Here is a 21,152-nt window from a genome sequence, read left to right as displayed (position 1 = left end):
GGTAACAGTCTGCATTACATTTGGTAAAGGAGGAATAAAAAAAAGCTTTGCAATGAAGTAACGGAAAGCTCTGTCCAGGAAACTTCAAAAGGGTGTAAACTGGTTAACACTTAGGAAGATAAACATTTTTAAAACTGAGGAAGTTAGTGGATCACGCCTCCCCCTAATGTCCACCAAAGGGCGCTAGGTGCTTTCCTAGAAGGCAGAATTGCCGTAACCTCCCTTACTGCCACAGACCAGTGCTCAAGTCTCAATTTTTTTCTCCCTTGGAAAATGAGACACTTGAGGATTTGATCTCTGAAGTGCCTGTCGACTTAAACACTTAAAAAAAATGAAAGAGTTGGAATATCTAATAGTCCTTTACTCTGTTCCAGAAGCTCTCTGGCTTTCTCTTTCTAATCTGTCACTTCTCCTTTCCCGCTTCTCTGACACGCAGGACAAGCACGCCAGCTTTTAGGGCTTGAGCCACAGTGCAGCCCTGCCTGCAGCAGAGGGCAGCCGACGTGCGCCAGCAGCACCTGCCTCCTGCACAGGCAGGCAGGGAGACGCCGGCGGCAGCAGCAGATGGCCACTGAACGGGCTTGTCATAAGGGAGTATTTCATGCCAAAGAAGCTCAAAAGCCATAGCTCACCATATTTTACATGTTGGTTTTGCACCTATTATTGTCTCTGTCTGCTTCTTTTTATTTCCCCCCCCTTCCCTTCCTTGCATATCCACCGAACAACTTAATCTAATCTCTTCAACACTTCTGTATTTGCCAAGGGTTTTTAAGAGATCCTGGCTGAAAGCAGCAGGGAGTAATAGTGCAGGAAATGCAGCATATAAGCCCTGAAGGATGTTATATTTCACAGGTCTAGATGAGTAAGTCAAGGTTACAATTAAGTTTTTCACCATAGTAGCCAGTGCCTACCTCCAAGTTTGGAAGTCGTGCCCCTGTATTGTTCGCAGGGGCTGGAGGCCCACTCCCACGGTGCGTTAGCCCTGCCGAGGCCCTGTGGTGTGGCTGCATCCTCGCAGGAAGGGTGCAGATGAGCAGGGGGATGTTCTCAGGCTGACCCTTCAGAGGCAATCCACTTCTGCTGGATTCTCAGAGTTGCAGGGGCTCGAAGCTCCTGACAAACCATCCTGGAACTGCCAGAGAGGTTTGGAAATCACCGTCATTTCAGTCAGTGGCTGCGGTTTGAGGGTCTCGTGCCTAAGCTTCACCTTAACTCTAGGCCTACCAGCATTTACCCTTCTAAAGGCTGCTCAATACCCGAATCTTCCTCGTTTATAGAAACCCTAGAGGTATTTAACATATGTAAAGTGGTAAAAAAGCATTCACGTAGGCAGGCAGTGGGTCTCGTGTCATTTTGCACCCGAGCCTCCGTGCAGCATTGTCTGCCAAAGGTAAAATCTCTTTTCTGCTCCAAAACAGCTTTCAGACTGCAGCGTGAAAGTCAATACTCAAATCAGTCAGACCAGGAAAAGCCTGGAGTTCTGACAGCTCACTAGAGTAAATAAGATACTTTTCTGGCAAGCTTCTTGCAAAACCTGGCATCGGTATATGCCATATCTCAGTATTTAGTCACACCTTTGGATGGCAAAGAAATTAGAAGAATGAAAAAGAAACCTCCACATAAAAAAACAAAACACAAACCCTAAACCCAGAAAAAACAACAACAAAAAGAACCAACTGCCTAAAACAAAACTAACCACATGGAAAGACCTTTTTCTCCTCCCTTTTCAAAGAGCTTATTATTGTGAATAAAAATACAATGTGGTAATTATGCAGATGCTGGGCAGAGACAGCAGCTAGTGTTTGTGTAGGAAAATAGCAGTAAGTGTAAAGTCGGTTGATCACGTAGAGACACGATCCTTCATTCCTTTGCAGTGGCTTTAAGAAAACCTGCCATGTGTAAGGAATATTTTGCTTCAGTGCCGTTATCTATTGAAATTTCATGTCAGCGTTAGAACAAACTGGCTGGTGGAGCTCTCAGCCCCCATTCCTGGCAGCAGCAGCTGGTTTGCTTTCTGGTTTCGTGCCTTGCCTTTGTCTTACTGTTGTAGCATATCCTCCCCCCCCCCCCCAGCTTTTAATCATGATAAATCTCTTCTAAATGCAGACAACTTTTTAAATCCCATCCAGCTTCTTCTGGTTTCCCTGTCTGAGATGCTCTTTGTGCCAATTCCGTCCTACAAGCGAGGAGGAGCAGCTGCTCAGAGCTTTCCCCGTGCTGTAGGTGGGCTCCGAGCCGCGCGGTGCCAGAGCTGAACTCAGTGCTAGGAAGCGGCAGGCACAGGGAGAGCAGCGACATCCGACTGATTCCCCAATGTATTTTGCTAAGTCAGGCCTAGGAACAAGGATCAGAGCATCGTTTGTACTGTGCCAGTAATAACAGATGATACAGCGGATGTTAGTTTTTTCCCATGACTCTAAAATCCATTTCTCCTTACCAGGGTAAAGCGTTCTAAATTTCAACCAAATGCGATTTATTTTTAAAAATTACTGCATAGAGCAGAGTAGTTTGGGGAGAGGAGGGGAGAGAAGAGCAGCAGCAGAAAATTATGAAATAGATCCCTGCATATTCCTAACAGTAAAATTCTGTTCATGGTTTTTTTCAGGCAACAAACGAAACGAAATGCAGCATCCAATATCCCCTGTGTTATTGTGTCAAGGCTTCTGCGGGCGACCAAAAGGTTGTTACCAGCAATTTCTGAGTCTCCTTGCCCTGACACGGGGGTGTGGGTGGTGTGTCTGTGTGAAATCAAAACTGCTCGTTGCACTAGCAAGTGTCAAATCGGTCATTTAGGACAACAGGAGCATCCGCAAAGGAATTTCTGTCTATCCCTCGATAACTGTGTTTCAAGGAGAGGTTCTGCCTTAGTCCCACATCCACGTTTCCAGCCCTTCTCCCCACCAGAAGACAGTGCAATTCTGGACAGAGGTGCAAATAAGCTACAGACTGCTCAGCTGAACTAAAGCACTAAATCTCAGCTTTTCCAGTTCCACTGCATACTTAATTTCTCATTAGATCTTACCAGATAAAATGATTACATTCTAAAATGAAGTACCTGTCTAGTTAGCCTTTAAATAGATGATTTTTCGAATAGGCAGTGTCTCAGTTTATCCGCACTCTTCACTTTTACAGCCTTATATTTCAGTTTGGCACCCCATGGGGAGACTGGGCTGCTTCTGTGATAACCCACTGAATGGGGAATTGTGGAGGAGCGTTATGGCCTGTAGCCACTTATTGCATAAGATGTCGAATTTCAAAAGCCGGACTTATCCCCGATGGAATTCTGCCAGCTTTGGCGCTTTGCGCCAGGACTCTTTGGTTTTGAACATGAATGTACAAAAGAAAAAGCTGTAATTTCCAGTCTTGCGAACAGTAGATGGTGTGGACCATATATTAAGATATGTAAGAGAGGCTTAGATTTTGCTCAATAGGTAATATTTTAAAAGTGCAGTGGTTAAAGTGTTAATGTAAATGGAGGAAGGGGGGGGTGTTAAATGAGGAGGGTTTTCTTGGTACACAGCTGTCAGAAACTAACATTGCTATTTCTCATGCAGATGGCTTATTTTATAAACATCAGGTTTCATATACAAATGCTTTCTCTGATCATAAGCGGTTACGGGTAACTTGGAGTTACAATTCGGCAGCAGTACCCAGCTGGAGCAGAGCGACACTCCTTGCTCGGGCCGATGCCCGCCATCGGGTGTGCTACGGAGCATCCCGGGCACCGGGAGAGGATCCCGCCGCACTGAAATAGATATAAAACAGCTATTTGGGGCCGGGAGGCGCAGGGAGAGAAGGGGGAGCCGGCCCCTCTCGGGAGGGACCCCGGCCCCGCCGGAGCAGGGACGCGGCCGCGCCGCAGCATCCCTCGGGGAGCAGGGGGAGCGATGCGGGGGCCGGTCTCGGTGGCTCCCCCCGCACCGGCAGCTGCACCGAGCCCGGGTCACGTGTGCGGGCCGTAATCCCGGCGAGGGGGTGTCGTTACCGGGGAAGGGGGCGGCGGGAGGAGGGGCTGCCGCCCATGAGGGCTGAAGCCGGGTGCGCGGCCGGCTGCGGGTGCCGGAGCCGCGGGCGAGGCGGGGGCCGGGGCCGGGGCCGGGGCCGGGGCCGGAGCGGCGGCCATGGCCTGGCCCTGCATCAGCCGGGTGTGCTGCCTGGCCCGCTTCTGGAGCCAGCTGGACAAGTCCGACCTCTCCGTGCCGCTCACCATCCACAACTACTCCGACATCGAGGAGCAGGAGGAGGGGCCGCCCCAGCGCGGCGGGCCACCCCCGCGGGCCAGCGCTCGCCCGCCCGCCCCGGCACCCCGCCCGCGGGACCCCGGCAGAGCGGGCGGCCGCAGGAAGGGCCGGGCGACGGCGGCGGCCGGGGAGCCCTTCGCGGCGGAGACCCAGTACCGGCGGGACTTCAGAGCCTGGCCCCTCCCGAGGAGGGACGCCTTCCCCTGGGTCAGCGCCAGCAGCGGCGGGAGGGACGGGGCCGCCCCCCAGCCCGCCCCGGGCCGCGCCGCCTGCGCCCTGCCCGGCGGCGGGGGCAGGCCGGCGGCGGACGGCTGCGGCGGCCCCGAGCAGCTCCGGCCGCGCTCGCAGGCGGACGGTGGCCACACCACCTCCTACAGGTAACCGGGCACGGGCGACCCCCCCCCGCGCCGCGGGAGCGGGATGCAGGGATGCTCCTCCGCAGCGCGGGGATGCCGGCGGGGGGGAGGTTGTAACAGGGGAGCGGGGGGCGTGCTGCCGGCTCAACCGGCCGCCAAAACCGCATCGCTCGTCCCACAGGCAGGTGTGTGACCCCCGCCTCGCCCGGCTCCCGCGGGGGCGGCGGGATCCCGGGGCGATAAGAGGGTAACCGGGCGGGATCCGTGATCCGCAGCCGAGCACAGCCCGCTTCTTCTGCCCGCCGCTCGGGAGCTGCCCGGACCGGTCCCTACCCCACGGCCCCGAATCCCTCAGTACCACTGTCTTTTTCCCTTAAAAATTCCTGGAAATGCCATGTTTAAGGTGAGCCTCAACGATTAGTCAGGCACCGAGACACAGGGGATGTACCCCCAAAAACACACCAGTATGGGTAATGGCAAAAAAACTGTGTCACAAACCACCTTTCCCAAAGAGCTTCTGAAAACGATTAAGTGACTCTTCTGTTACCGATGCCTTCCTTTCCCTGTGATCTGTATGACTGGTTACAGATGCTTATTTTCTGGACCAAGCAATCAGGAGGGATGCATCTAAATTCAGCCCCGGTTCTCACTGACGTCCACCACAGGAGGAGAGGGGATTTCAGCTCCTATGTGGCTGCTGTTAAGCGCTGTACCAGCTGCACGTTGTTACAGTAACACCCCCTGATAATAACGTTTGGCAGATTTTAATACACCTATGAGGTATATAAATAGAGTAATTCTTTTTATTCTAATAGAATCCCAAGTATTTAGACACTTAGTATCTGTTAGGTAGCTAGGAGACATTTCTCTTCATAATTGCAATTCATCAGATTATTTATCAGTGCTTTCAAGACAAACACCCTGGGAAGGATTACGGTCCTGCATGAGAGCGCATATTCCTCATCCCACTCCTCCCCGCACCGGCGGCTGCCCTGGTGCTACTACAGTTACTGTAGGGACTCCGGAAGGGATAACTGCAGTGTTTGAATTTATGGAGCATTTTATCCTTTGCCACACCTCACGGGACAATCACAGAGCAAGGATTATTTTCGAAGAAAAGCACTTTTTAAATTTCAAAGCCGCACAGGAATTACTTCCGAGAAACCTGCCTAGAACAAGGCGAGCAAGGTTCATCTTTCAGAAACACGGCCACCTCCACCTTGTTGTTGAGCCTGTCCCCCCCTTCTTCCCCCTGACCCCCAGGTTCCCTACAGCTCTTCTGACGCCCAGCAGAGAGTCCCTTCTCGCGCCTTTCCTCCCCGACTTCTCTGTTCTTGCGCAGGGCTCTCACCTGCTGTCGTGAAAGAGCAAGAAACTTGCAGGTCACACTGGCCAAAGCGAGATACCAACAAGTAAATCAAACCAAATTTTACAAGAAGACTTCAAAGCAGTGGAGGAACTCCCCACGGCTGGGGGGAGGAGCAGAGCAGGACAGACAGGAGCAGTGCAGGTAGAGGCACAAGCTGGGGACAGCCAGGCCAGGACCAAGTTGTCACACACACCTTTAAGCTGTTTGAAGGCCACATGGTACAACTAATACAGACACAGCTGGTCAAGTCAAGCCACCTTGGTCTTATTCCAGTAATTTCCACAGTTTCTTTGAATTATCACCCAGTACAACACTGCGAATTTAAGAAGTCCCCATACCACTGGGCGCACCCGAGAGAAGTCACAACAAGCAGCAGAAAAGTCCACAATAACTTTGCAAGCTGCAGGGGTCTGTTTTGTTTTGGATTTATTGCCTTTTTTAAAAAAAAAAAAAAAAGAAAAGGAAGACTAAGCAGGAGCAGAGTGGTTGGTACTTGGCAGAGTTATTCTCACTTTCAGGTTTGCTTGGGGCAGTGGGTCTGTGTTTGGCAGCTTTAGTCCCCAAAATGCCCCAGGAGCTAGGCTGAGGTGGGGAGGGGACAATCCACAGCGCAAGCACCCACAGGGAGATTTCCAGTAGCACCCCTGCAGTTCAGGTCTCCTTTCCTCTTACCTTATCATTTTCCAGAGGCAGCTGCAGCCTGCAAACACTTAGTTCACCTTCAGGCAGTAGCCAAGCAGCACCATTAAGGGTTGATGTTCTTCATCTTCCCAACAAAGGCCAGAAAGACCCTAGTTGTGGATTGAGCTGTGCCTTGGTGGCCACAGGCAGCCCCACAGACCTCTAGCTGCTGGGCCTTGCCCGGTTCTTGTAGGCTGTGCCCCCCACAGGTGTGGGGCAGCAGTGGGGAGTGGGGAGAGGCAGGTCAGCTGGGGCAGAGCCAGAGCAAGGCGGGGTCTGGCACTGGCCGCAGCTGGGGGTCACTGGGTCCTGAGGAGGAGGAGGAGGTTGGGTGGGAACTACATGATGCTTTTAGGGGGTTTGAGAAAAGGGTGTCCCGCATAGTGACACGCAGGCAGGGACTACTGCAGGTAGGTCAGGGAGGAGCAAAGGTGTGGAAGGCATGTATTTTTCGTCCAACTCTCTTATTTTCATTCTTTCTTTTCCTTCGCCTTGGGGTGATTCCCCCTTTTCCATTGTGGGAGTATCGTCCCTTCCCTATGGCTCGGCCCTGCGAGCGGGTAGGGTGGCCCTGAGGACGGGGCTCTGTGCGTGGGGACCTGTGTCCGCTCCTGCAAGAAACGGGACATCCCAGTCCCATGTGCTGGAGGTGCTTCAGCAGGCTCCGCACCCAGCCAGGTCGGGCACCCACCACGGGGCTCCTGCCAGTGGGACCAGCTCCAGCTGCATGGATGCTGCCACTCCGCAGGCTCCAGCCGTGTTTTGTGACTTTGTCAGGTCTCAGCAGCTGGCTGGGCTTGCTTAGTGTTAAAGAGAAAAGATCTCGAAGGGAGGGAAAGGCTGGCTTGACCAGGACAGTACAGAAAAGTTGGCATGGACACATGGGCTGCCCCAAGCTTTTAATGGCAGTCGTGGTTTTCTCGCTTAATTCTGTAAGGCGTTGGGGTGGTTTTTTTAGGTTTTGTGGTTGTTTCTTTTTAATTCAGGGATTTTGACTGCGTGGTTCTACAACAGCCTATTGCGTATTTGTTTCTGTGGAGCACCTAAGTGTGGCAGTGAGTCCCCCAGAACGCTCAGCGCCGCTGGATGTGCATGGGCGCCCTGCTCCCGGGAGACTTCATCCTGCAAGCTCCTGCTGCAGCTTTTTCTCTCTGTGCTCTTTTTTAAGCTCAGAAGAAAACTCGGCTGCATACAAAACTGCTGTACGTGGTGCAGTCAATCGGCCTGAACAAAATAAACCCCCCGGGTCAGTGACCAAGACCAGTCCCACTCCTGGTGACTTCTGGGGGAGCCTTTCTATGGCCAGAAGAAAGATAAAGGTGGAGGGGGGGGTTGGAAGAACACCTGTACCTCTGAAGAAGCAAAGCTGTTTTTAATTTTGAAAGAATAACTCTGCGTAAAGGGTGGAAGGACAACACAGCTGCTGCCCTCCAAATTATCACCCCAGGTCTTTGGGGCAGGTCGGACCCCAGCTGGGCTACGTGGGGATGGAGCTCAGGCACACAGGCCAAGGCAGATCGATACAAGCTGCACTTGAAAGGCTAAATGGGATGTGCTCCAAGTGTGAAAAGATGCTGGGTTCTGCTGCAGAGGGTTGCGGTGGATGACACCTTACTGCTGCCAGAGGAGGCGGAAGGAAGAGCTGAGCCGCCCTCTCTGCACCTCCCTGAGGGTTTGTCCTTTGGGGCCATGGAAGTGGCTTCTCCCTCCCAGCAGTACGTTGAGGTGCTGTGTACTTCTGACACAGCAGACATTAATTGCACACAATTAATTGTAGGACTAGGTCTTGATTGCATCTAGCAGACATTTTATAAGTAGATGAGTGCTTTACTCAGCTCCCTTCTACAGTGGCTAAGAGAAGCTGGTGCTGCCAGCAGGTATCTCCAGCTGGATGTCATCATTCTCTGGATGTCACCTTCTTTCCTTGTCAGAAGACAAGGCGGGGTGAGGGTACAACCTCTCTGCCGGGGCTGGTGCTGCTGGGGGGAGAGCCCCACTCAAGGCTCAGCTGTAGCTCCGCAGGTCACTTCACACCTCAGTTTCCCCTCCGGTAACCCACCGGTTTCTGGAAAGTGCTTCAAATGTGAAGGTGAAAAGGTCGCAGCAGAGCTGTGAGAGACTGTTGTGCCTCTTCTTCCCCCACCCACTGGCTTTGCTTGTCTTAGCCCTGGTGGAAGGAGGAGGACGACGGCAAATTTCTGCGCACACGCCAGCCCCGAGCAGAGCCTGGTCTCCGCAGTTGGTGTTTCCCACTGCAGGTGTTCCGAGCGGGTGCGGGAGCCGAGAGCCCCCAACGCGTTTGCAGGTGGGAGGCACGGCAGGAAAGCAGACCAAACTGGGGGCCTTGAGATCAGCAGGGCTTCCTGCTCGCCCCAACCGAGCAATTTCGTTTTGTTGCTTTGATGAAAAGGTGTAAAGAGCTGGGGGTTGTTAAGGGGAAAGGGCCTGATGTGCCATTGCTAATGATTTCGGGAATAGCAGGGTGGAAGATCCCTCCACCAACTGAGCACCCACCTTCTTGGGCAAGTATTCAGCACGCGTGCTGTGCCCAGGAGCATTCATCCCCCTGGAGGGGATGAATGCAAAATCAAAAGGAAATGACAGTTTTCCCCATATTTTGCCATCTATACTATTCGCCTGCCTTCGAATAGCACTTGTGCAGGAGGGCAAGGTGAGCGGTGGTGGCTGCTTCACGTTGAAAAGCATCTCATTTCAGCCCTGCAGAAGAAAATAGAGAAAATACTGGCACTGATGTTCAGCAGAGTATGGGGTCACAGCACACACCTGAGCTGGCGGGATTAATGGTACTGTGTATGAGGAGCTCCATCCTTGATCCAGCAAGATATTTAAACACATGCTTATCCTTAATAATAGGAGTAAAGCTTTTATAATCAAGGCTTACAGTTATCTTTACATTAAGTATCTTGCTGCTTGGGGAAATTAATATTGAAGTCCCTGATTTTTACGCTATTTAAGAAGGAAGCTTGCTTGGTGCAGGCATTGGGATGGATCCAGGGAGACTCACAGTGCACTGCGTAGCCTGGCTGGGCAAAGGGGGGGCTTGGAGGGGGACAGAGAAAGGGGGGGCTGGAAACAGTGTCTCAAGAGGGGACATCTGTTCTGCAAAATATGCTGCAGAACTGAAATGGAGAAAATTCCAAGTTGTTGCATAAAGGTAGGAGGAGTTTCCTCCAAAGACCCTAAGACCTGCCCACAAACTCCCATTCACACAGCTCCGGTAAGAGGGAAGCAGCTGCCTGTCCTATCACACCCTTGTGCTCCATCCTCAGGGACCAGCCCTGAATCCATCATTCCCAAATCATGCCCTGAAGTGTGCGAGGCCACACGGTGAATCGTGGCGAGAGCTGGTGGGGGCATCCCCCCTGCCCGACCCCTTCACCAGGCTGTTTGACGGCCCTGGTAGAGGTGGTCCTGCTCCCCCGGGGAGGGAGACGGCACACAACCACCGGCTCACCAGTAACCCTCTGGTAATTAACAGCCCCATGCTTTTGTTTGTTTGTTTCTAGCCTCTACATTAGCTGTATTCCCACTTGCTCCGTTTCCCATCGCTGCTGGGGGTTAAACTGTCCCAGCAGGCCACCAGCCTCCCGCTTTCCACACTGCATTGATCCAAACTTTCCCCTCCAGACAACTTATCCCAACACGTTACAAAAGAAATGCCTTTCCCCAGGCTCTATTAACCAATTGCAAGAAAGAGCAAACAAATGATTGACAAACCAGTGATTTACGTGATCAAAGCAGTTCCGCAGACTAACAGGGCAACCACCTGCAAAAAGGGTCTTCTTTTTCTTTCCTAGAGCGAGTGGGGGGTAAAGAAAGAGCAGGACACAGAAAGCAGCCCTTCTCTTTTGATCTCTACTCTTTTAAAGCCCGCCTACAACTCAGGAGGTGTTTCTTATTTCATAACCCCAGTGCTGTGCTTTAGGACTTACAAGTACCGCTGGGTCATTTCTATTTACGGAGATCAAAAATCTCACCTCTGGGTTGTGAAAATAAAGACCGAAACAGAACCTAAAGAGAGCCCAGACACTGAGTGATGGGCTTGGAGGTTATTCCTCCTCTACTTCAGGTGCCTGCAGCCCCCAGGTAACCTGCCAACTGCTGCTGTTTCGGGAGAAGAGGAGGAGGAGGGAGGTGGGTACAGCAGGAAGGATGAAGATGACTGTCCGCAGCAGCAAGAGTCGATGTCTCCTGTGTTCGTGCCCAGCAGCAGCTGGATGTCACGCCACACTGGACTCTCCCCTTCTCCATTTCTGTGAACTCCTCTCCCACCGAGCTGGTCTCTTGCTACTTCGTGCGCTCTGGGACGGGACGGCAGCGGCGGGCATGGGGAAGGCAGGGAGAGGCGATGCACGGGCTGCGTGCCACCTCCTGCATTGGCTCCTCACGCACAGGCAGCAAATGTTGCACCAGGGGGTACCGGCGGGGAGAGAAAGCCACTAAATCTTGACACTTGACATCTTAAACTAAGTAACATTAAAAAGAGGTGGTTCCTCTTCCCCAGGTTCCGAGTAGCTCATGTGTCTTGACTGCAGTCCTGACACCACGGCTGATTTTTAGACAAGTCAGCAAACTGGTATTTGGGCTCGTGTTCCTTCTGACTGGGCTCTACAGCTGGAGATGGGTGCGTGTGTCCTGCAAGCTGAAAGGCAGAGTGATTTTCTTAGCTATACTCTCTGGACCAATGGTTATAATTTTCATTTCTTGTTTTGTTTCAAGTACCCTCGCTCCCAGAGGGGACAAGACATCTCTGTTTTGCCCAGCTCTTCCCCATGGCCCAGTGTCCTGGGTTCCCTCAGGACAAATTCCCCCAAATTCCCTTATTTGAATAAGGTCAAATGCTGGATCCAAATAAGAAATGCTGCTGTGGATCTGAGCCGTGACTGTCTCTGCCCTCGTGCTTCTGTTTCTGTGGGTGAAGGCAGAGCATTTCCTCATTCCACGTAGGTGCCTGGAAAATAGTTTTGGCTATGCAGGAGAACGGTGTGGCTTCCAGCCAAAGTGAGGGTCCCGAGATCCAAAAGGGCTGCATTTGGGGGCCTGCCAAATCTGCAAATGATCTGCTAGGAAGCAGGGAGACGGAGCTGGCTGCAGAGACGCCGGCAGCGGAATCATTCACTGACGGCTGGGGCCACATTCCACTGCAGCGTCATGCAGCAGGGAGGGCAGCCGGCAGGAGGAGGGATGCTGAGGAATCAGTGCCACCAGCATCTTTGAGGCAATCCAGTTTAATGTGGGGCAGCAGGTTCCAGTTCCTGGAAACTGCTGGGATGTAATTGATGGCTTTGTACCATTTTGCTGGTATTTTGCCCAGTAGCTCCATGTCTTCCCTCTGGCTGCGCAGCAGAGCAGAGCTCAGGTTTAACTTGGCACTCACACGTGTCTGGGATGCCCTGCTGAAAGGTTGCCTTCCTGGGACATCGCTTGGCCAGAATCACTTTTCTGCAGAGGTGCTTCCTTATCCCGAGGTGCTAAAGCAGCAGGAACCACACTGCCAGCCTCGGGAGAGCTGCACAGGAGCTTACCTGCCGCCGGAGCAGGATGCAGGGAAGGTAGAAGGCTCAGAATGACGAGAGAAAAGCAATTCACAGAATCACAGAATGGTAGGGGTTGGAAGGGACCTCTGGAGATCATCTAGTCCAACCTCCCTGCCAGAGCAGGGTCACCCAGAGTAGGTTGCACAGGAATGCGTCCAGGTGGGGTTTGAATGTCTCCAGAGATAGAGACTCCACCACCTCTCTGGGCAGCCTGTTCCAGGGTTCTGCCACCCTCAGAGTAAAGTTTCTCCTCATGTTTAGGTGGAATTTCCTATGCTCAAGTTTGTGCCTGTTGCCTCTTGTCCTGTTGCTGGGCACCACTGAAAAGAGCCTGGCCCCATCCTCCTGACACCCATCCTTTAAGTATTTATAAGCATTGATAAGATCCCCCCATCAGTCATCTTCTTTCCAGACTGAAGAGACCCAAATCCCTCAGCCTTTCTTCATAAGAGAGGTGTTCCAGTCCCCTAATCATCTTGGTAGCCCTTTGCTGTCCCCTCTCCAGCAGTTCCCTGTCCCTCTTGAACCGGGGAGCCCAGAACTGGACACAGCACTCCAGATGTGGCCTCACCAAGGCAGAGTAGAGGGGGGGAAGACCTCCCATGATCTGCTTGCCACACTCTTCTTGATGCACCCCAGGATGCCATTGGCCGCCTTGGCCACAAGGGCACAATTATCGACAAGATTTGCAGTGCACATAAACAGCCCTGACAGGGGCCTGGTTGTCCTTTCTCACGGGCAGGAAGGCCTTCTGTAGAGCAGTAGCTGTTACCGACTGAGCAGATTTAAGAACTCGCTCCACCTCCACTCGAGGTGACAAACTGCCGTGGCCCCGGCTGCGGGCTCCTGCCCCTCTCCTTGTGCCTGCACCCGCGCTCACCCCGCCTGACGGGGGCCACTGCCCGCAGCCAGCTCAGTCAAGAAACAGTAACTTAATTTTTTTGGAATTAATTTTATTAGCTGGTTTCTCTGTCTGGCTTAGGTACAGTCCAGGGTTGTACCCTGTATCTACAAATCAACCAAGAGGCTGCATTTTAAGGCTGAGTCTATCTTTAGAAATCAAGCATAAACCAGGCAGCGGTTGTTTTGGTTATATACTAAAAGGATCAAGATTAAATTACACATTCTAAAATAATACTCCACATGTACACACTTTAAATAACGTATTTATTTTTTTAAAGAGGAATTTGCAGCTAGTATCAAAATAGCAAATAGCATGCTTGGAAAAATGGAAATCAGGAAGGCTGTGATCAAAGCTCGGCTCGGCACATTAACACCCAGCCTATTTCCCTTCCCTGGACATGGCCCAGGGCTCAGCCCTGTCCCTTGGTCCTGCGTATAAGCAGCTAGTAAAATGCAGTTATTGTTTAAGTGTGCCAGATATGGACATACAATTGTCACATCGTGGTTAGTCACCTTGCCTTTTGCTGCAGAAGCTGTTTGAGTTGGTTGCCAGAGATACGTACACAAGCAGAGCAGATTTCTGTCTTCTCCTGAGAGCAAATAAGCCAGCTCAGCCGGCTGCTGCTGCAGCAGCCAGAGCCCTGGTGGGGAGGGCGTTAGTGAAGCCTGTTTGTGACAAGAGGTGCAGAGGGGAGGCTGCAGAAGGGACCTGGCAGCCGAGTGAAGCCAGACCCTGCCACGCTGCGCTTCGGTGCTCTTCAAAACACGAGCTGCCCCTTCCTCGGTGCGGGCCCTGCACCCATCTCGCAGGTGTCACTGCTCCAAGAAGTCGTCAGCCAAGTGCCGCCTTCTCAGACATCATCATGCAAAGTCACAGAGTCATAGAATCATAGAATCGCCTGGGTTGGAAGGGACCTTTCAGATCATCAAGTCCAATCATCAACCTAACTGATAAAAACCATCACTAAACCATGTCCCTCAGCACAACATCTACCCGGCTTTTAAATACCTCCAGGGATGGTGCCTCAAACACTTCCCTGGGCAGCCTGTTCTAGTGCTTTGTAACCCTTTCAGTGTAAAAATTTTTCCTAATATCCATCCTAAACCTCCCCTGGTGCAACTTGAGGCCATTTCCTCTTGTCCTATCGCCTGCTACTTGGGAGAAGAGACCGACCCCCCCCGGCTACCCCCTCCTTTCAGGGAGTTGTAGAGAGCGAGAAGGTCTCCCCTCAGCCTCCTTTTCTCCAGGCTGAACACCCCCAGCTCCCTCAGCCACCCCTTAAAAGACTTGTGCTCCAGACCCCTCACCAGCTTCCTTGCCCTTCTCTGGACACGCTCCAGCCCCTCAATGTCTTTCTTGTGGTGAGGGGCCCAAAACTGGACACAGCACTCGAGGTGGGGCCTCACCAGTGCCAAGTACAGATCACTGCCCCAGCCCTCCTGGCCACACTGTTCCTGATACAGGCCAGGGTGCTGTTGGCCTTCTTGGCCACCTGGGCACTCTGCTGGCTCATATTCAGCCGTCTGTTGACCGACACCCCCAGGGCCTTTTCCACTGGGCAGCTCTCCAGCCACTCCTCCCCCAGCCTGTAGTGCTGCATGGGGTTGTTGTGACCCAGGTGCAGGACCCACCGCTTGGCCTTGTTGAACCTCAGACCATTGGCCTTGGCCCATTGATCCACCCTGTCCAGATCCCAAGTCAGAGCACTTGCCCCCACCTGAAGGAAAATCATCAGCAGAAGCACCTGCCAGCTGAGATGGTGTCCCCCTCCGTGCGCATTTCAGGCCCAGCTGCCACAGAGGCGCAGCCCAGCACGCCCTGGCAAACGTGCCTGCGGCCGAGAGACCTACAGCCAAGCGGGGAACATCCGCGGCCTCCCTCCCCACGCATGAGGGCTGGGCACCCGCAGCCCCAGACCAAGGTGTTTCACATTGTAAGGGGCCAATGAGCTAGACAGCGTTTTACATTGGAAGTGGTCAATGAGCTATCAAGCAAAAAGGCACCCTGACCTTTTCTCATGCAGGAGGAAAGCACCAAGCACCTCCAAGGGAGGGCATGTTTGGCCAGGAACAAAAGAAGGGTGAAGTCAGGGCAGCCAGTTATCTCAGTTTATGCCCTGGTGCATCTTGTCCGAGAGGGGCAGGCCTCTAGGCACAGTCCTTCTTTTATTCCCATTATGCCTTAGACAAGTTCAGTCTTACAAGCTGATTGTAGCCAGCCTTGCCTTCTGGCTTTGCAACCCCTCAGCAGAAGCGCCCTGTGGGTATGTTGTGTTTTATGGGTTCTTCTGACTTGACAATCTCATTGCAGGCAGGAGTATCGCCCATGGACTGGAGCAAAACCATCCAAGCCAATAAAGACAAAGCAAGGCTTCATTATCCCAGAAGATCATTTTGTTCAAGAGACAAGCTACAAGGCAGATTTTAAGGTAATTAACATTTTTTAAAAATCCCAAAGTGCACATCAGGAACCCTTCATTTGTTATCGGTGTGGTGCGTGTAGAATAACGCCACGTCCTCACTGACCACCCTTTCATCACTGCCCGGTAGGTAACGTGGCCATCCCTTGCTTTGAGAGAGACACGCTAGAGAATGTCATACTGTAACTTACCATAATTCAACCCGAAACCAAGATGTTAAGCTGCGTGACAGTCAGGAGGTTGAAGATTTGCCATTCCCTCAGCTGGATACCTTATCACAAGGTGTGTGTCATTCTCTCTCTCTGCGTGAGATGCATTTAACACCCTCTGCACGCACTCAGGACAGTCAGCGTGCGCGAGCGTTAGGGCAGCAACGGGAGATTCAGCCCCTGGTGTGAACATCAGCCACGGACACGGGTGTTTGCATGGGAACAGTTGCAGATTGGTGTCGGAGGAACAGCACCCACCTGAACAGGACAAAACTCCCCCGTGCTGGTAAGGGCAGAAGCTGCCCCCCGTACCAGCACCGAGGAGGAGCAGCCAAGGCGCGCAGCTCCTGGGCCTCCGGGACTTCCTCGGGATTTTACTGTGAGTTTCTACAACACTCTATACCAGTGTAAAATCGTTTTCTTGTTGGCAAAACACATCTAAGCGTTACTGAAAATCCCACAAGGAAAGGTTCTCTCTGTACTCAGTGTTTTCCCTGGCAGGGCTCCATACGCTCCCCGTCCCTACGAGGAAGGAATGTGCACACCAACCAGGCTCTGGTTTGGCTGCTTTTTGCTTTAGACCACCAAAGAGATCGGCACTTGATAACCAACAGGAAAAGCCGATCACAGGCTGCACCGAGTGGCTGGGAAAGCTGGATGCCCCAGCCGCAGCGTGCCGTGCTGCTGGTAATAGCAGCTACTCCAGGGCCACTTGTAAAAAGTAAATCTTTGCCTTGGAGGAGACAAAGAAGAAGTGTTTAATCAGCAGACAGTCAAGTGCCTCCTCCGCAGAGGCTTGCTGGCACGCTGCTGCGACAAGGCGCAGGGTGGGTATATCCAGCTCCACCGAAAGTGGGACAGTGACCTCAGGCAAAAGAGAATTTGCAAACCTCACCAAAACTTCCTCCTGGCTCCAAATAGTGTGGGCTGCTTACCCAGGGCAGCAATGAGGAGAGAGGGTATTTAACCCTTAAACCTTGTATTTAATCTTGTATCTTGAGCCTGGAGGGACAAAATATAGAATCACAGAATGGTGGGGGTTGGAAGGAACCTTCAGAGATCAGCTAGTCCAACCCCCCTGCCAAAGCAGGGTCACCCACAGCAGGTTGGACAGGAATTCATTCAGGTGGGGTTTGAATGTCTTCAGAGAAGGAGACTCCACCACCTCTCTGGGCAGCCCGTCTTCCTATTTGACAGATAGGATGCAAAGGAGAGGGTCCTAGATGAACCCCTCAAAGCCCTATCCCAGTTCTCGAAGAAGGCAAAGAGAAGACTGGAATCCCAGGCACAAACACACGCCGCCAAGGACACCGGACTCTGGACCATGTAAGCTGAGGTCCCATTTCCTGGAGCCCCAGAGTGCCACCACGGCCTCTCTCACAGACAGCACGGGACACGTGGTCTGGAATGAAGATGGTGCCAAGGAGCCACCAGTTCAAACAGAATTCTGACTGTCCCTGATTTACACCTGGCCGTTTGGCCTTTTCCTGTTGCCTGAAGCCCATGGCTTTGCTGGACACGTTGTGTCCTGACAGCCTGCAGGGCTGGGCGCAGGCTGTTTGTGATCCTCCTCTTGTTCCTTAGCGTGTCAGATGCATCCCCAGAGGAACGGAAAAATCAGAGCAATGCAACAACAACAACAACAACAACAACCACCACCAGATCGATGGCTTTCCCTGTGCTCTCTTTGCCTGTGGTCGTGCACAATTAGGGCCAGTCCTGTTTAGATCCTTTGGGTTTTAAGCATTAGGGAAGACACAAGTATCCAGGTGCCCTTCATGCTTCAGTACAGCCACGACAGCTACATGTTGGGTGAAATTCAGACTCCACAGACAGCAGAGAGCCGCCTCTGTTATCTCTGCCTTTCCTCCAGGCCTGAGGAGTTTACATCCTTACCAAAGTCCTTGCAGTTTCACAGCCTGGCGTGGCCAGTAACCAATTTTTTTCTCCTTTGGGTACTCCAGGCCCGTGCCCCTGTTCCCAGCACACATAACTTGTATCCCCATGGAGCATTACAGGGGAGGGTTTTGATGGAGCCTGGATGGCATTCTCCAAAAGGTTGAGGAGCCGACACACACCGCTGTAATTCCTCTCACTTCAACGCAGCTCCAGCCCAGCGGTGAATTTGTTGTGATGTTTGTAGAGTGTGTGAAGAGGGCAGCTCTCGATCTGGCCAAGGCTGGCTCCTGCTAAGGCCTGCCCAGCCACGGTTATCCCCTGTCGCACCACACACCTCAAGGTCCAAGGGCTGGGTTACAACCAAGCCCCTCCTCGGTGCCGCAGCATCATGCCTGCCCTCGAATCGCCCTCTGCCCCGAGACCAGTCTCCTCTACGCCCAGCCAGGAGCTAACGCTTGTTGGCTAGTGGCTACATCCAGCCAAGAGCTAACGCTTGTTAGCTGGTGGCACCTTACGGGGAGGGCAGATAGATCAGCACAACGCTCCAGCCCCCTCAAGCTCCCCAGAGAGTTGCACCCCGTGTCACACTAACGTTTCTCTCCCCACTAGATCCCAGAGGTGAAGACCAGGTTCTCCCCCAACCCTTCTGCTGTTTTCCAGGCGCCGTCACGGATCCTCAACGTGTGAACCCGGACCCTCCTCACACCCAGGCAGCTTAAACGCGGCGTTTCGGTTAAGATGTATCACTATGCAATTTTCATGAGGAATGTTAGAGATCAAAGAACCGGTATTATCAAAAAGCAGCTCCAGCGATTAATGATATGCACACACACTTTCTGTTAACAAAACAAACCGCAAAGCGCTCGGTTCGGAACTGGCAAAACGCGCTGCGAGGAGTGACCTAGTTTTTCGGAGGAGCAGGTTCATTACTATGCCAGCTGGCGTCGCATTAGGAGATTGACTTTGGGCAGCCAAGGCAGCATCGCAGGCAACATCCCTACGCTTAACCGCACAGGGTGGGAGGGAAAACAATCACAAGCGGGATGGATAATTAAAACCAAAAAAGAGTTTTATTTAGCAGCACCCTCTAAGTAGGCCAGTGAACGGCAGGGAGAGTGTGTCTGGCTGACTTCGGCGCTTCTTGAGGGGTTTTGGAAATAGGACCTCAAACGGCATCACCAGAAATCACAGCATCAAAGGGGCTGGTCTGAACTCGCAGGGTTGTTTTAGAAGCAGGAGGAAATCCGCATCGTTGAACTCTAAAATAAAACTGGCACGAGCAGTGTCTTGGGGCTTTAAGGCTGGAGAGCTGGATATTTCCAGAATTGGTGGGCTAAGGCAGGAGTGAGAGGGGCCTGAACTCCGGGAGACAGCCCTGACAGCAACACCCCAGCCCGGTTGGGAGCAGATCGCGTGGACAGGCACCTGCCAGACTCCAGAGCATCTGAAATATTTCTGTAATTTGTACAGCTGTTAGAGGGAGTGTAAATATTGTACATGGATTTTACCTAAAGCAGTTTGTGATCCTTTAATGAAAAGGACATGCTTATACTTTTAATAAATACTAACTCTTTGCATATGCAAGGTGGAAAAATATTGCCTTGAAATTCCTCAATTCTTGCCTGTATATTGGTAATGCTAATGCTAGGAACAACCAGAAGCGAATGTTACTTAGAAACTCTTCTTAAAGAAAAACTTAACATAGAATGTAAGACATCTTCATTTTTAAGATAGACCTTTTTAAGTGTCATTCTTCTACAGCTGATTTTTTTTTAGTTTGGTGTGTATTTAACTTTTGCTGAGGTACGTGTGTTTTAAGGAACCATTTTTTAGCCTTTGTTCATCAAGACTGTAGTGGGCTTACAGTTCCTATCTCAGTGACTTATGCAATAGAATTAGCCTGCTGCTTATTTCATGGTTTTGCTAATTATTTTGGGGGAAAAAGAAGACCAAATTGAAAAACTTCACGCGTTTGAAACACACACATGCATTGGCTGGAACGAAAGGAAACTCCCCTCGGGCTTGCGCAGCCATCGGACATTCATTCATCTGTAACGAAATGGGCTTGAACACAGGAGGGTTTTTTCCTTAACCTTCCTACTAGCTGAAGTCAAAGGCAAACGTAATGAATCCTGGGGACTGTGCAAGCACGAATGCATTGCCGATAATTCCCAGAAGAACCATTTTTGAACTGTTGGCATGTGGCTTGTACTTGGAAAACAATGCAGACAGCATCTTCTGGCTGCATTATGTGAGAACTTAACGGTGCCACCTCTGTCGGTTACAGTAGCAGGACCAAACTCAGCCGCCAGAATAGGGAACATCTGCAGAACGCTGGGACAAGGGATGGCACCTCCCACACTCAGCCCTGGCCCCGGAGGAACGGACGGGAATACTAATGCTTGCCAAAATAATTCTTCAGGAGATTCATTTTTCAGGAAATCCATTTGAAACATTCAAACTGTACTACAGGTTTTGCATGTTAGATGTTTCTAAGAATTCAATCTGCTTGTTTAATCTCTTTATAATGTTTTTAACAGTTTTGTTCAAACATTTTAAGTTCATTTCGATCCTGGACTTTATTAACAGCAAAAAAAGAAGAAAAAAGAAGAAAAAAGGATAGATTGTCTATTCAGTCTCTCTTCTTAATTCACTGTATTTCTTAAAAAAAAAATCAACCCAGTTCTAAACAAACTGGTAATATAATAAGCTTGTATTTTATCAAATGGACTGGATTTAATTTAATAAATTAAAATGTATTTTGGCTATTGGTTCTTTCCCAATTTTTTGTGTGTTGTAAAGTAAAACATAACCCACGGGTATTCAACCTTGTGGGACAACTTGTCCCTGCATTCCTCTTTCACAAGAGCAGCAGGGCACACGGGACACCGAGCAGGGTGTCACGGAGGTGCCCGTCTGCCTTCACGGCCAGCAGCAGTCAGTTCCTTACTCCTCAAGCTCATCTGCACGCACAGACCCCCCCAGCACAAAGGGCTTCCAAGGCACGTTTCAAGCTGTGGCCCAACTGCTGATTCCAAAGCGCAAGTGCTTTCCAAAGGAAAGTTGTTGCTCTGCAGAATTCACAAGCGCTTAGGGGATTTTTCCCAGATGTTTTCAAAGGGAAACGCAGACTGCCCCAGCCGGCCTTCCTTTACTGCATGCAAAAATGTCTGCTTCAACCGATGTCCATCCACACTGTGCTTGACACGCAGGGGATGGCTTACTCTTCTTTTAGGCAGCATTGCCCAGAGAAGCTGTGGCTGCCCCATCCCTGGAGGTGTTCCAGGCCAGGCTGGATGGGGCTTTGAGCAGCCTGGTCTGGTGGGAGGTGTCCCTGCCCAGGGCAGGGGGTTGGAACCAGATGATCTTTAAGGTCCCTTCCAACCCAAACAGTTCTATGAAAGCAAACTATTCAGCAAAGTGGTCCATCAGCGTGAAGGGGAAAGGGTACCAATGATACCAGTTTGCTACATTCGCTGTGGGGGACACAGAGGCTGGATCTACTCTAATGCAGGT

At 51.6% G+C, this 21,152-nt stretch overlaps 1 protein-coding gene across 3 annotated transcripts; it reads left to right on the top strand.

Moving 5' to 3' along the window:
• Positions 1–4,033: 4,033 nt before the first annotated feature.
• Positions 4,034–20,402, top strand: MAP6D1 (MAP6 domain containing 1). Of its 3 annotated transcripts, XR_012587712.1 has the most exons (4): positions 4,034–4,618; positions 15,420–15,537; positions 15,659–15,810; positions 18,246–20,226. XR_012587712.1 is itself a non-coding variant. In XM_074592600.1 (3 exons), the coding sequence occupies exons 1-3, from the start codon at positions 4,122–4,124 to the stop codon at positions 18,321–18,323; spliced, it is 642 nt and encodes a 213-aa protein (XP_074448701.1). In that variant the 5' UTR covers positions 4,034–4,121; the 3' UTR covers positions 18,324–20,402. The 3 variants fall into 3 exon arrangements, 2 of the variants coding, with proteins under 2 accessions (XP_074448701.1, XP_074448700.1); XM_074592600.1 differs by lacking the exon at positions 15,659–15,810 and having other exon boundaries at positions 18,297–20,402; XM_074592599.1 differs by lacking the exon at positions 15,659–15,810 and having other exon boundaries at positions 18,246–20,402.
• The last annotated feature ends 750 nt before the right edge of the window (positions 20,403–21,152 follow it).

The sequence above is a fragment of the Larus michahellis genome, chromosome 6 (assembly GCF_964199755.1).
Source record: "Larus michahellis chromosome 6, bLarMic1.1, whole genome shotgun sequence".
Classification (NCBI taxonomy): Eukaryota; Metazoa; Chordata; class Aves; order Charadriiformes; family Laridae; genus Larus; species Larus michahellis.
Note: the sequence above shows the minus strand (reverse complement) of the source record. Positions and strands in the feature narration are given on the sequence as shown.

Bases quoted from the DNA above. Each gene is read 5' to 3' on its own strand.
- MAP6D1 (XM_074592599.1), top strand. From the start codon at position 4,122: ATGGCCTGGCCCTGCATCAGCCGGGTGTGCTGCCTGGCCCGCTTCTGG. The intron at 4,619-15,419 runs GTAACCGGGCAC...ATCTCATTGCAG, and splicing joins GGCCACACCACCTCCTACAG to GCAGGAGTATCGCCCATGGA. The intron at 15,538-18,245 runs GTAATTAACATT...TCTCCCCACTAG, and splicing joins GCTACAAGGCAGATTTTAAG to ATCCCAGAGGTGAAGACCAG.